At 38.1% G+C, this 12,461-nt stretch overlaps 2 protein-coding genes across 2 annotated transcripts in view; one reads left to right on the top strand and one right to left on the bottom strand.

Annotated features, from left to right (window-relative positions):
• The window catches only part of USH2A (usherin), a 665,032-nt gene that overhangs the window by 21,540 nt on the left and 631,031 nt on the right, over positions 1 to 12,461 (top strand). The window lies entirely within an intron of this gene.
• On the bottom strand, positions 8,649 to 12,005 carry LOC149310618 (uncharacterized). The gene is made up of 2 exons (XM_089528325.1): positions 11,468 to 12,005; positions 8,649 to 8,716 (listed from the first exon to the last, which is right to left on the bottom strand). Exons 1-2 carry the CDS (start codon positions 12,003 to 12,005, stop codon positions 8,649 to 8,651), a joined length of 606 nt encoding a protein of 201 aa, XP_089384451.1.

The raw sequence follows: 12,461 nt of genomic DNA, 5'->3' as shown, positions 1-12,461 counted from the left end.
CCTTGCATCCCAGTCAGAAGCTGAATTAATCTCCTCTACTTGATCCTACTGCTGGCTCTTAATGGGGGCTTGGGGTAGGGACCAAGCCAGGAGATATTACTTAGTAATACATATTTAACTGAATAGATGGTGTACATTTTAAAGACATTTTAAAAATGTTCTTAAAGTTTCTTATAGTTTTAAGAATTTACTAATCAACCAGTCATTTTATTTATACCCTACCCCCCCCCCCTCAAAAAACTGTGACTCAAGGCAGCTTACAGGATAAAATAAAATACAAGTGAAATTACATATAGCTAAAAACATGCAACAATTAAGAGTCACTATTATTATTGTAAAAGAGTCTATAGAATTAAAACAATTTAAAACATTAAATTAAAAACAAAGACTAAAAATAGCACAGAAACAGAAAGCCTCTTCAGTGTGAAGCAATCAGTACCAAAATGCTGGCTGGAACAGAAATACAGTCAGCCCTCCTTATCCATGGATTTTTTTATCCACAGATTCAAGCATCCATGGCTTGAAAATATCCCCCCACACACACACCCAAAAGTGTAAATTCCAAATAGCAAACCTTGATTTTCCATTTTATATAAAGAACATAATTTTGCTATGCCATTGTCTTTAATGGTACTTGAGCATCCACGGATTTTGTTATGGAGGGTCCTGGAACCAAACCTCAGTGGATAACAAGGACCCACTGTATAGTCTTTCTTCTCCGTATTTTCTAAACGTGGGGTGGTCTGCTGAATCTGCAGTTTGGAGTGTTTCTTTTAAATTCAGTGTCTGCAATTATTGTATAACAATTTTGTTAGCCTTTAGTTTGCTGAATTATATCTGTGTAACTTTGTCATGGTTTGGCAGATAGCAGCACATTAAAAGCCTAGAAAAAAAGTTTAAATTCAAAATGCAAAGAGGTAACCAGAACTGAATTACTCTCCTGGGACTGAAATGCTCTTAGAGTGCCTGTTGAAATCACCATTATCATTTCACTACATGTCAAATGTGAGTCACTTCTTAGTTTAGGCAAAATATCTTTATAAATCTTTAAATCGTCCAGTTCTTTCGAGAAAAGGTTAAAGTACTTATGATTTAATGAGTCTGCTTTACATCATAACTGTTTGACAATCAAGACAAAACTTGTCCTCTCCAATTTGTGAATTGGTGAAATCAATTTTTTTTTAAAAAATCCTCAAATGTTTTTAGTTATTGTATATTTTATGGTTAATGCCAAAAAAAATGACACTTATAAATTATCTTAAATTTATTTGTTCATTATAAGTGTGAAAGTCAATGTAAAGCAAGTGGTGCAACACCAAATACACAGTCAAGACATCTACTTAATCACACATTAACTTTCATTATCTTTCAACTTTCCAAAACCACCACCCCTCCATTTATAGATACAGTGGACCCTTGTTATACGCTGGGGTTTGGTTCCAAGATCCCCCGTGTATAACAAAATCTGTGGACGCTCAAGTCCCATTAAATATAATGACATAGCAAAATGGTGTCCCTTATAAAAAATGGAAGATCAAGGTTTGATATTTGAAATTTATACTTTTGGGGAACATTTTCAAACCGTCAATGCTTGAATGTGTGTATAAAAAAAATCAGTGTATAAGAAAGGCCAACTGTACTTATATTGGGGCTGAGGCTATAGTTCTGTATGCATTTATATGGGGTTAAATCCTACTGAAGTTAATTGGGCTTACATCTGTGTTACTTGGGTGTAGTTCTAGATTCAGTTTGTCACTGAAGTTCCAAGAGACTGCAGAGACTAGGAGTGTCTGTCTCCAGCCATAGCTGGTTCTTGGGCTATGATAGACTGGACACAATGATGCATGCCATAAAATGTCACATATGGACTGCTGTGAAGCACAGCCATTACTAGATCTGTTTCTTTCTTTGCTATCCAGCAATTTGGAGCCCTGGTGGCGCAGTGGTTAAATGCCTGTACTGTAGCCACTCAATCACAAACCATAAGGCTGCGAGTTCAATACCAGCAAAAGGGCTCAAACTTGACTCAGGCTTGCATCTTTCTGAGGTCACTAAAATGAGTCCCCAGATTGTTGGGGGCAATTAGCTTATGCTTTGTAAACTGCTTAGGGAGTGCTTAAGTGCACTGATAAAGCGGTATAGAAATGTACTTGCTATTGCTATTCCTGTTTTCTTGAAGAAAAAATGAAACATGAAATAGTTTGCAAATATCAGTAAGAGGTAAATAATACTGTTACTGAATCAATTACTTTGAAATGTGATCATATTTATTTTGCAACCCAATACCAGAACCAAACTTTTTTTTTTTATTTCAATAGGTCTTCCATTGTGGCCACAGTAGTGTTGGTCTTGTGTAGCCAATCTGGAATAAAGAGTGGGCATACTAGAACATTTTATAATCATGTTACTATGTAAGCCCTGGAGTTACATTATATTTTATTATTTGTGTATTTATGGTATTTATACCCCACCTTTCAGCCCTAAAGGCTCTCAGAGTGTTTTATAATTATTATGTTTAATTAGACGGTTCCCTGCCCTCAGGCTTACAGTCTAAAATGACATGACACAAAAAGAGAAGGGAATGGTGGTGGGGAAGGGGATCAGGTTCAGCAGTTCTTCTCTCCCTCTGAGGCCTGGACCAAGGCAGATGGACTGGAGGGAGGGCTCAGGTTCTTAGCTCAGGCCAGGCCCGATGGAGCCTATAAAATTTTTATAATGGAAAGGCAGCTTCAAACATAACAAATTGAGAAGATGCAGCATGGATAAATTTGCAGGAGGATCAGCAACATGCAGTCCTCATGCCATTTGGGAATGTGCTCAAGAGAGAAGTTACTTCTGTAAATCTCTGATGGAAGAGGGGAGCAAAACTGCTGAAAACGCGTCCTCCACTCCTTTCTCTTTGTTGTATTTTTTTTAGTCCTCCTCTTGTTTCTTTCAAAATGTGTTTAGAGACTGAGGTGGGAAGGGCTGACAATGGCAGATCAGTTAGAAGCAGAGACAGGGTGACATGGATAAAGAGGAATGTTTGTATATACTTGTGTTAAAAAAAATCAACAATGCATTTATTAAAGAGGAGGAGCAAGAGGAAGAGAAGGATCAGGAGTAGGGTAAATACAAATGGGAATGGATTTGGGAGAGAACAGTGAAAATGGACAGCAATGTGGAAAGCAGGTCCTAGGAGCTTATCACATGCACAATTTAATCCAACTGCATGCTAACCGGATGCAGTCAGGACACGGGATGCAGGTGGGAATTATCGTATGTAAGTTGCCGCTGATTCTGCTGGCTGAGTACAGCCTGGCTGCATCCTGGCTCCCAAGCGTGCTTTAGAGGCTGTTTTTCAAAGCCAGGAGCTTTCTGACTTGGAAAAGCAGCTGCTGAAGTGTTCCTGGGAGCCGGGATGCAGCCAGGCTGTACTTGGCCAGTGGAATCAGTGATGAATTATGTGCAATAATTCACGCCTGAATTCCGCATCCTGGCTATATCCCGTTAGGATGCAGCCAAGTTAAATGTGCATGTGATTAGCTCCCTAGAATCATAGACCCATAGACTTTTAGATTTGAAAGGGATCACAAGGGTCATCTGGTTTACCTCCTGCCATGCAAAAATGCACAGTTAATGCACTCCTAAAAGATAGCCATCTGCTTAAAGACCTCCAAAGATGGAGATTCCACCACCCTCAAGGGCAGTCTGTTCTACTGCTGAATAGCTCTTAAACTACAAGAAAATTCTTCCTAATGTTTAAGTGAAACCTCTTTTCTTTGAATTTGAATCCTTGGTTAATGTTTTAGTCTCTGGAGCAGCATAAAACAAACTAGCTCCATCTTCTACATAACATCCTTCAGATATTTAAAGACAGCTATCAGGTCACTCTCTATCTTCTCTTCTCCAAGCTAAACATACCAAATCCCCTAAGCTATTCCTTATAAGGCTTGATTTCCAAATTGTCTCAGTCACTCTTCTCTGGACATGTTCCAGCCTGTTGATAACCTTCTTGAACTGTGGTACCCAGAATGGAGACAGTGGTCCAAAACATCTGCTTAAAGACCTCCAAAGCAGAAATAATTTGCTTTAATTTCCCTTGTCTCAGTGCTATGGAATCCTGGGAACTGTAGTTTATTGTGGCACCACAGCTTCCTGAGCTAAATGCCTCAGAAAACTACAGTTTCCAGAATTCCCTAGCATTGAGTCAGGGCAGTTAAAGTGGTCTCAAACTAGATTATTTCTGCAATATATTTTCAACCAGTATTCCAGGTGAGGTTTAACTAAAGCAGAGTAAAGTGGGACTACTACTTTACCTGTTAACAAAGTTTAGGGTAGAGATGAGCCTCATTAAATATATATACAACTGCCATGTAAAGAGAAAAAATATTTGTTTCTCTGCTGCCCCATAGAGTAAGACCAGATCTGATCAGTTTAGTTACAGAACAGGAACTGTATGATGCTGCATCCATCTAATCCAGGACTATTTCCAGAATTTCTGACTGGAGTGCATCCAGCCGTACCAGGAGAGATCAGAATCTGAAGTTAGGTCTCCTGTTTAAGGGCAGCAAATGTACCTGTTGTCCAAGAAAACAGCCAGAGAAGAAACCAGATCAGAGCAGCATTGTACATGAAGAATCAGCAAGCTTAGAAGCATGGCTGAGGCAGCCCAGAGTGCTGAGACCATGTTCTAGTACACTATGCATTTTCAGTTTTTCATTCACCACTGCAACATAAGGAAATAATGTGGATGATACAGCCATATGGCTCTTTTTATTGTCGGTATATAGGTTGCATGTTTTGGGGTATGGTCAAAGAATCAGGGTAAGATACTGGATACATTATACATTTGAGCATATACGATTTCAAATTTAGTAAGACTGTTTAGACTTGCCACTGAAAATTTAATGAAAGCATTTCATTTCAAGTCTTCAGACTAGCTGTATTTTTCTTTTCATTTCTTATGGCTAGTTGGTTTATCTGTACACACACACACACACACACACAAAATGTATTGTAAGAATGGTTATATAATTGTTAATACATTCTGTGCAGAAGTGGCTTCATGCAAGGCTGGGTGGACTGTTATGCTAATTAAACCATAGCCTAAGGTTCTGTACAAAATCCCCATACATTCTAAATTATTATTAAAGAAAACTTTGGTATATAGAAAATGGCTTTCCTTTCACCTGCTCTTCTTAAATTCCCTTGAGCTCAGATCAAGTGAATGCCATCAAGATGAATGAGCTGTAGTTTAAGAAATGTGAAGAAAAAGGAAAAGTACTGTTCAGATATTTAAAAGCTGTTTGTATTATGCAATGTCTAGATGACTTGTAAACAATATATAATGAGGTTACAATAAAATGTAATAAAAATGTAGATGTGAATGTAGTATGCAACAGGTGTGTGTGTATGTACAGTACATGCAAGTTGCCTGTCAAGATATTGCAACGCCATAAATATCTTAGGGTTTTCTTATGCAAAGAATACTCAGAGGTGGTTTTGCCAATTCCTTCCTCTGAAATATAGCCTGGTATTCATTGGTAGTCTCTCATTCAAGTATTAACTAGAGCTGAAACTGTTTAGCTTCCAAGATCAGATGAGATCTGATGCCTCTAGGGAATTTAGACTATCTCACATAAACAAAGCCAGCCTTAGAATCATAGAATCATAGAGTTGGAAGAAACCACAAGGGCTCCAGTCCAATCACCTGCCATGCAGGTACTCTCAATCAAAGCATCCCCGACAGACAGCCATCCAACCTCTGTTTAAAGACTTCCAAGGAAGGAGAATCCACTACACTCCAAGGGAGTGTGTTCCACTGTCGAACAGCCCTGTCATCCCTTCAAATATTTAAACAACATTCTCCTAATGTTGAGGTGGAATCTCTTTTCCTGTACCTTGCATCCATTGTTCTGGGTCCTGTTCTCTGGAGCAGCGAAATCAAGTTTGCTCCCTCCTTAATATGACATCTCTTCAAATATTTAAACAGGGCTATGATATCACCTCTTAACCTTCTCTTCTCCAGGATAAACATCTCCAGCTTCCTAAGTCGTTCCTCATAGGGCACAGTTTCCAGACCCTTCACCATTTTAGTCGCCCTCCTTTGGACGCGTTCCAGTTTCTCAATGTACTTTTTGAATTGTGCTGCCCAGAACGGGACACAATATTCCAGGTGGGACCTGACCAAAGCAGAATAGAGTGGCACTATTACTTCCCTTGATCTAGACACTATACTTTTATTGATGCAGCCTAAAATTGCATTGGTCTTTTTAGCTGCCACATCACACTGCTGACTCATGTTCAACTTGTGGTCTACTTGGACTCCTAGATCCCTTTCATATGTAGTTTCATTCAGCCAGATGTCCCCCATCCTATATCTATGCATTTCATTTTTCCTCCCTAACTGCAGTACCTTATATTTCTCAATGTTGAATTTCATTTTGTTAGCTTTGGCCAGCTTTCTAGTCTATTCAGATCATTTTGAATTTTGATTCTGTCCTCTGGGGTATTGGCTGCTACTCCTAATTTGGTGTCATCTGCAAATTTGATGAGTATGCCCCCAATTCTATCATCAAAGTCATTGATAAAGATGTTGAATAGCACTAGACCCAGGACAGAACCCTGTGGGACCCCACAGGTCACTTCTCTCCACGATGAAAAGAAGCCATTATTGAGCACCCTTTGGTTCGGATGGTCAATCAATTACCAATCCATGTAACAGTTACTTTGTCTAGCCCACATTTTACAAGCTTGTTTGCAAGAATTCCACGGGGAACTTTGTTAAAAGCCTTACTGAAATCCAGATATACTATATCCACAGCATTTCCTTCATCTACCAAGCTGGTAATTTTATCAAAGAAAGACATAAGAGTTGTCTGGCAAGATTTGTTTCTCTGAAACCCATGTTGAATTTTTGTGAGTATGGCATTGCCATCTAGATGTTCACAGACTCTTTGTTTAATGATCTGCTCTAGAATCTTTCCTGGTATTGATGTCAGACTAACTGGATGATAATTGTTGGGATCCTCTTTTTTTTTTTCCTTTTTGAAGATGGGGACATCCTTTGCCCTCCTCCAGTCTTCTGGGACTTCTTGTTCTCCAGGAGTTCTCAATGATTATTGCCAATGGCTCTGACATTTTGTCAGTTCTTTTAATACTCTTGGATGTATTTCATCTGGTCCTGGAGACTTATATTCATTCTGAAGTATCTTGTTAAGGCAAGTTAGTTTTCAGTAGTTCCTGAAGTACCAGGAATCTGGACAGGCTACCAGTAATGGTGAGAATGATCATATCAATCAACTACTGATTTACAAATGTGTAAGTGTCACTTTCTACCATACCGGTTTTTTTAAAATCTCAAATTATCTCCATCTCATTTATGAAGAAATATGTGGCTTTCTGTTATGTTTGTAGTCTTGAACAGGATCTAATTCTCATCTATCTGCACCTGAGAAATGTGATCTGCAGAATTATTTCCATCATAAAAACAATCATATTGTATTTGTTTACCATGCAGCTGTTAAAAATGAGCCTATCATTAAAAGGAGGTGGCACCTCTAATACATTACCCAAACTATCCACATAGATCACAACCTGAAATCTAGACTTTTAATCTGCATTACATCTCAGTTTCTTTCAGTCCTGTGTTTCAAGGTCATCAGATTACTTTTCCTCCATTAGATCTAAAGACCCAAGGCAGACATAACTTTAACATCAAGTTAGTTATTTCCTTTTCTTTTTTCCAGTCGATATTAGGGTTGTGTGATAATTTCATTTTGGTTCATTCTTTGATATGAACTCATCAAAATCCAAAACATTCTTCATAATTGAATATGACACTTAAAAACTCATATGTGACAGAGAAAACTCTCTCAGGTGATGTGATGCAGATAACATGACTTACACACGAAGTTACTTTTTTCTCTCTGTCCCTTTCCTTCACCTCTTATACACATCTTCATGTCTGATTAAAAAAAATTGGAGTTCACAAAAGGTGACACACATTTTTGCATTATTGTGACTGGCTAAATAATTTTTGTTGTTGTTTTGTGCCTTCAAGTAGTTTCTGACTTATGGCGACCATAAGGCAAACCTATCAGAGTCTTCTTGGCAGGACCAATTTGTCAGTGCTTTCCTCTGAGGCTGAGAGAGTGTGATTTATCCAAGATCACTCAGTGGGCTTCCATGGCTGAGTGGGAATTCATACACTGGTTCAATGCTCAAACCACTACACCATGTTGGTGAAGTGAGGTATTCCTCACTATGGAGAATGAACTTCCATTATAAGCAACAACAGATCAACTACAGCCTAGTATCTCAGGATTTCCAGGCTTCTCTTCCAAATCATTAAATCTACAAACCTATCTCATCTCATCTTTATTATTGATGCTTAAGCCAAAGGCCATTCGCATGATAAAATATAAAATATAAAATATAAAACCAATAACAGCAATTTAAAATATCCCCTCAAATAATACATAATATACTTCCGATCAGTCAAATAGAACAACATTAAAAAAAGTGGGAAAAGAGATAAAAAGAAAAAAAAAAAAAAGAAAAAGAAAAAAAACACTTCAAAGTTTGGGTAAAATCATCCACCTAACAACCATTAAAAGCATTGAGAAGAGAAGTAAAAAAAAAGAAAAAGGAAAAAGCTTCAAAGTTTAGATAAGGTCATCCCCCTGGCAATCAACTGCGATGTCTGCCATTACCCTTGCCCGAATTTTAATTGCTGCTGAAGCAAATAGTGAAACCTTATAAGTTACCTTAGAATCGATATCAGACAAAAGATAATAAATTTTTTCAGAAATGGTATTAGACTGTAAATTGGACAAAATAGATCCCATAAATTTAGTTCTTGGACCAGTATATAGTGAGCAAGAAAACAAATAATGAGGTAAATCCTCAATTTCTGGGGCTCCACAAATACATAAACGGGATTCCTTAGGTGTATGTGAATATCTACCATCAATCATAGCTGAGGGCATTGTTTGGAAGCGGAGAGCTGTAAAAGCCTGTCTAAGCTTTAAAAATGTAAGATTCCCTAAATAAACAGCCATTTGATGGTCCAATTTATATAATCTAAACCATTTAGAAAATTTCGAGTTATTAATAGTCAGTCTATCCAGATGCATATCTTGGTTAAAGATATATTCACGAAGTTTCTCTCTTGTATTCCAACTGGAAGGATTTTCAGTTAAAGCAGGATATGTTTCAAGCAGCCTCTGGTATCTTGAGCTCCATACTTTACAGCTTGGTATATAATGAAAGCACAACTTAGGAAAAACCTTAACCGTAGAGTCTTTTACAGATCTCCAATAATTAAATAAAGTAAAATGAATTCGAGCTCTAATAGAAGGAAGGCCAACCTCCGCCCGAACCAAGGCTGCAGGCGTGCCAGGTGGGAGTAGGAGTAACTTCCTAAGAAACATATTCTGGATGGCCTCCAGTTTGGCCAGTTGGGAATCATCCCACCCCCATACGGCCGCGCCATAAAGAATGTGGGTTATAACTTTGCTCTGGAATATTTTAACAGCAGGCGCTACTAAGTGGCCCCCTGCCTGATTATAGAATCTAAGGATTGCTCCAATTAATCTCACAGCTACTGCTCTACTGGCTTCTATATGGGGCTTCCAAGAAAGATTTTCTGTAAAGTAAATGCCGAGATACTTAAATTCTCTGCATTGTTCAATCTGATGACCATTAATAGAGCAACGAAAAACAGCGTGTCTTTTCCCAAAAACCATTACCTTTGTTTTCTTGTAGTTAATAACAAGCTTTTCCTTGGAACAAAATGCCTCTAACTTGGAAAGTAACCTTCTCAAACCTATACGTGTAAGTGAGATTAAAACCATGTCATCAGCATATAACAAAATAGATATCTTTTTAGATCCAAGTGTAGGCGGGAAGAATTCTGGGCCAGAAAGTACTGGGATAATATTATTCAAAAATAAATTAAAAAGTGTTGGTGCCAAAAGGCATCCTTGTTTAACTCCTTTATTTGTGGGAATGGGATCAGTTAATGAGCCAGAAGTACCAACTCTAATCCTTGTTGTTGTATTGGTATAAAGTTCCTTAATCAGAAACAATAAGCGATTGTCTATATTGGTATTGGCCAGTTTAAGCCATAACAAGTTTCTGTCAATTGAGTCAAAGGCTGCTGCTAGATCAATGAAGGCAACAAATAGATGTTTTGTAGGGCCTTCGATACCTTTCTGGGCTAAATAATAAAGAGTCAAACAGTGGTCAATAGTACTCTGGCCTTCCCTGAATCCAGCTTGTTCAGGATAAATAATCTGGTTATTAAATTCCCAATCCTCCAACCTGTTTAATAAATATCTACTGTATAACTTAGAATCCACATCCAGCAGGCTTATAGGCCGATAGTTATTAGGATCTTGCCTATCTCCCTTCTTATATATGGGGACGACTACACTCTGCTTCCAGCCTACTGGAGTTATCCCAGTGTTATTAATTTGGGTAAATACCTTAGCTAATATTGGAGCCCACCAATCAGAAAAATTTTTGTATATTTCTGGGGGCATCATATTTTCTCCTGGGGCTTTATTCAATGCCAGAGCTGCAATCAGTTTTTTTATCTCAGATTCTGAAACTGGAGGCCATTGAGGCAGATCGGTATTTTTTAAAACAGAAGGAGAGTAATGCGCTGCATTTGTAGCTCCATAGAGCTTACTAAAGTGGCTAAACCACTGTTGTGGTGTAATATGCCCCATAATAACCGGTCTAATCTTATTCATGCTAGAGGCAGTAATATCCCAAAACTGTTTCTCATTTTTTTCTGTAACCGCTTGCGCTAGTTGTTTCCATTGCGTTCTAGTATATTCATCTTTTTTGTGTTTTAAAAGTGCCTTATAGGCTGATCGCATAGAGGCTAAGATTTCAGGAGAGATATTGTCGTTATTTCTAAGTGCCTGCCGAGAGCACTTCATCAGTGCTTTCCTAGCACTTTGACATTCAAAATCAAACCATCTGTTAGTTGCTACCGTGTTGGGATTAAATTGTTTGTTACTCACCAACTTGGGCCTAAGCATTTGAATGATAGTTTGGAAGGTATGTAGAATATCTGAAGTGGAATTTAAAATAGCTGATTGTAGGGATTTAAAAGTAATACTCTCCAGCATCTGATGGACTGAACTACCCAGATTAATTGACCACCGTATTCTCCGTTCCCCAATATGAATTCCATTTAAATTTAAGTTTAAATTTAAATTTTGGGGAGTACCAGGGAGATGAAATGACCCAGTATTAAATAATAATGACAAAGGGAAATGATCACTTTCAACACGACTAATAACTTCAAATCTACAAATATCAGGAACCAGGTTTGCAGATACTATTATATAATCTATTGTACTTGTTCCCCTGTTGGTAACATACGTATATGGACCCGATGTCCGATCATAATGGGTTCCATTAAGGCACAGCAAGCCGTGCAAAGAAAGAATTTCTATAAGTTTAGAGCCCGCTTTGTTGGTAATTATATCCTTTGAGACCCTAGGAACTGGTGCAGTATAAGCAGTTGATCCTTGGTTAGTACTCTCCACCTGCCTTGAGTCATTTCCGATTCTAGCATTAAAATCTCCACAAAGTAAAAGCCTTGTAGAGGGATATTGGCTCTCTAAGGAAAATATGGTTTCAGATAAACTATCCCAAATATTATTAGGACCTACGTTCTTTGCTAAGTTAGGGGGGAAATAAACATTTATACAGATTAAAAAACCAAAATTCCTGCTCTTGATACCTAGCACCTGTATACAATGTGGGAAAGCACTAGTTATTGGTTGAATCTCTGCCTGCAAATCTACCGATATAAATATTGTAAGACCACCACTACCACGGCCTCTTGTACAACTTTTAGCTGCGGGGACAGAAAATGCTTGAAATCCATAGAGAGATGGCAAATTAGTTTCAAGGGCCCATGTCTCTTGTAAACATAGAATTTTAAAAGTTTGGAGGTAATTTGCAAAATCTGCATCATGGAACTTATTTCCCCAGCCCATGATATTCCAACTTAATAAGCTTAGTTGTCAGGCTGATGTAAAGTCCATATCATTATCAATGTTCAAGAGTTCTGTTTGAACTGGACCCTTACGTTTGTTAGTTGCTTCATGCGGGGAGGGTACAGTATTAACTCTCTTAGGTTCCAAAGGTTGTACTGGGATTATAGTTGTAAAATCCTTTTTATTCATTGATAAGAGAGCATCAATAGAACTCATATCTAAAGCCCTCTCTACATCGTGGGCCTCAGCGGTAGTTATTGAGTTCCACAGTGGTATGGCCAAATCCTTTGTAGTAAGCAGCATATTTTTAAGGTCGTCCACTCTGGATGTGATGTCATGTTGTTCTATATTAATTATTAAATCACTTAAATCTGTGGCCAGTTTCTCTGTGGGTTGCCTCTCTGCCGTGCTGTTGGAGATTTTAACTGGATTGGGCTTCGGTGTGGTCTTACTCGG

This window comes from Sceloporus occidentalis, unplaced genomic scaffold, assembly GCF_023333645.1.
Source record: "Sceloporus occidentalis isolate IW3139 unplaced genomic scaffold, rSceOcc1.0.p SCAF_6, whole genome shotgun sequence".
Classification (NCBI taxonomy): domain Eukaryota; kingdom Metazoa; phylum Chordata; class Lepidosauria; order Squamata; family Phrynosomatidae; genus Sceloporus; species Sceloporus occidentalis.
The sequence above is the reverse complement of the archived record's forward strand: the minus strand, read 5'-3'. Positions and strand labels throughout refer to the sequence as shown.

Bases quoted from the DNA above. Each gene is read 5' to 3' on its own strand.
- LOC149310618 (XM_089528325.1), bottom strand. From the start codon at position 12,005: ATGGGCTGGGGAAATAAGTTCCATGATGCAGATTTTGCAAATTACCTC. The intron at 8,717-11,467 runs GCTCTAAACTTA...TTGCTTCAGCAG, and splicing joins TATAATTACCAACAAAGCGG to CAATTAAAATTCGGGCAAGG.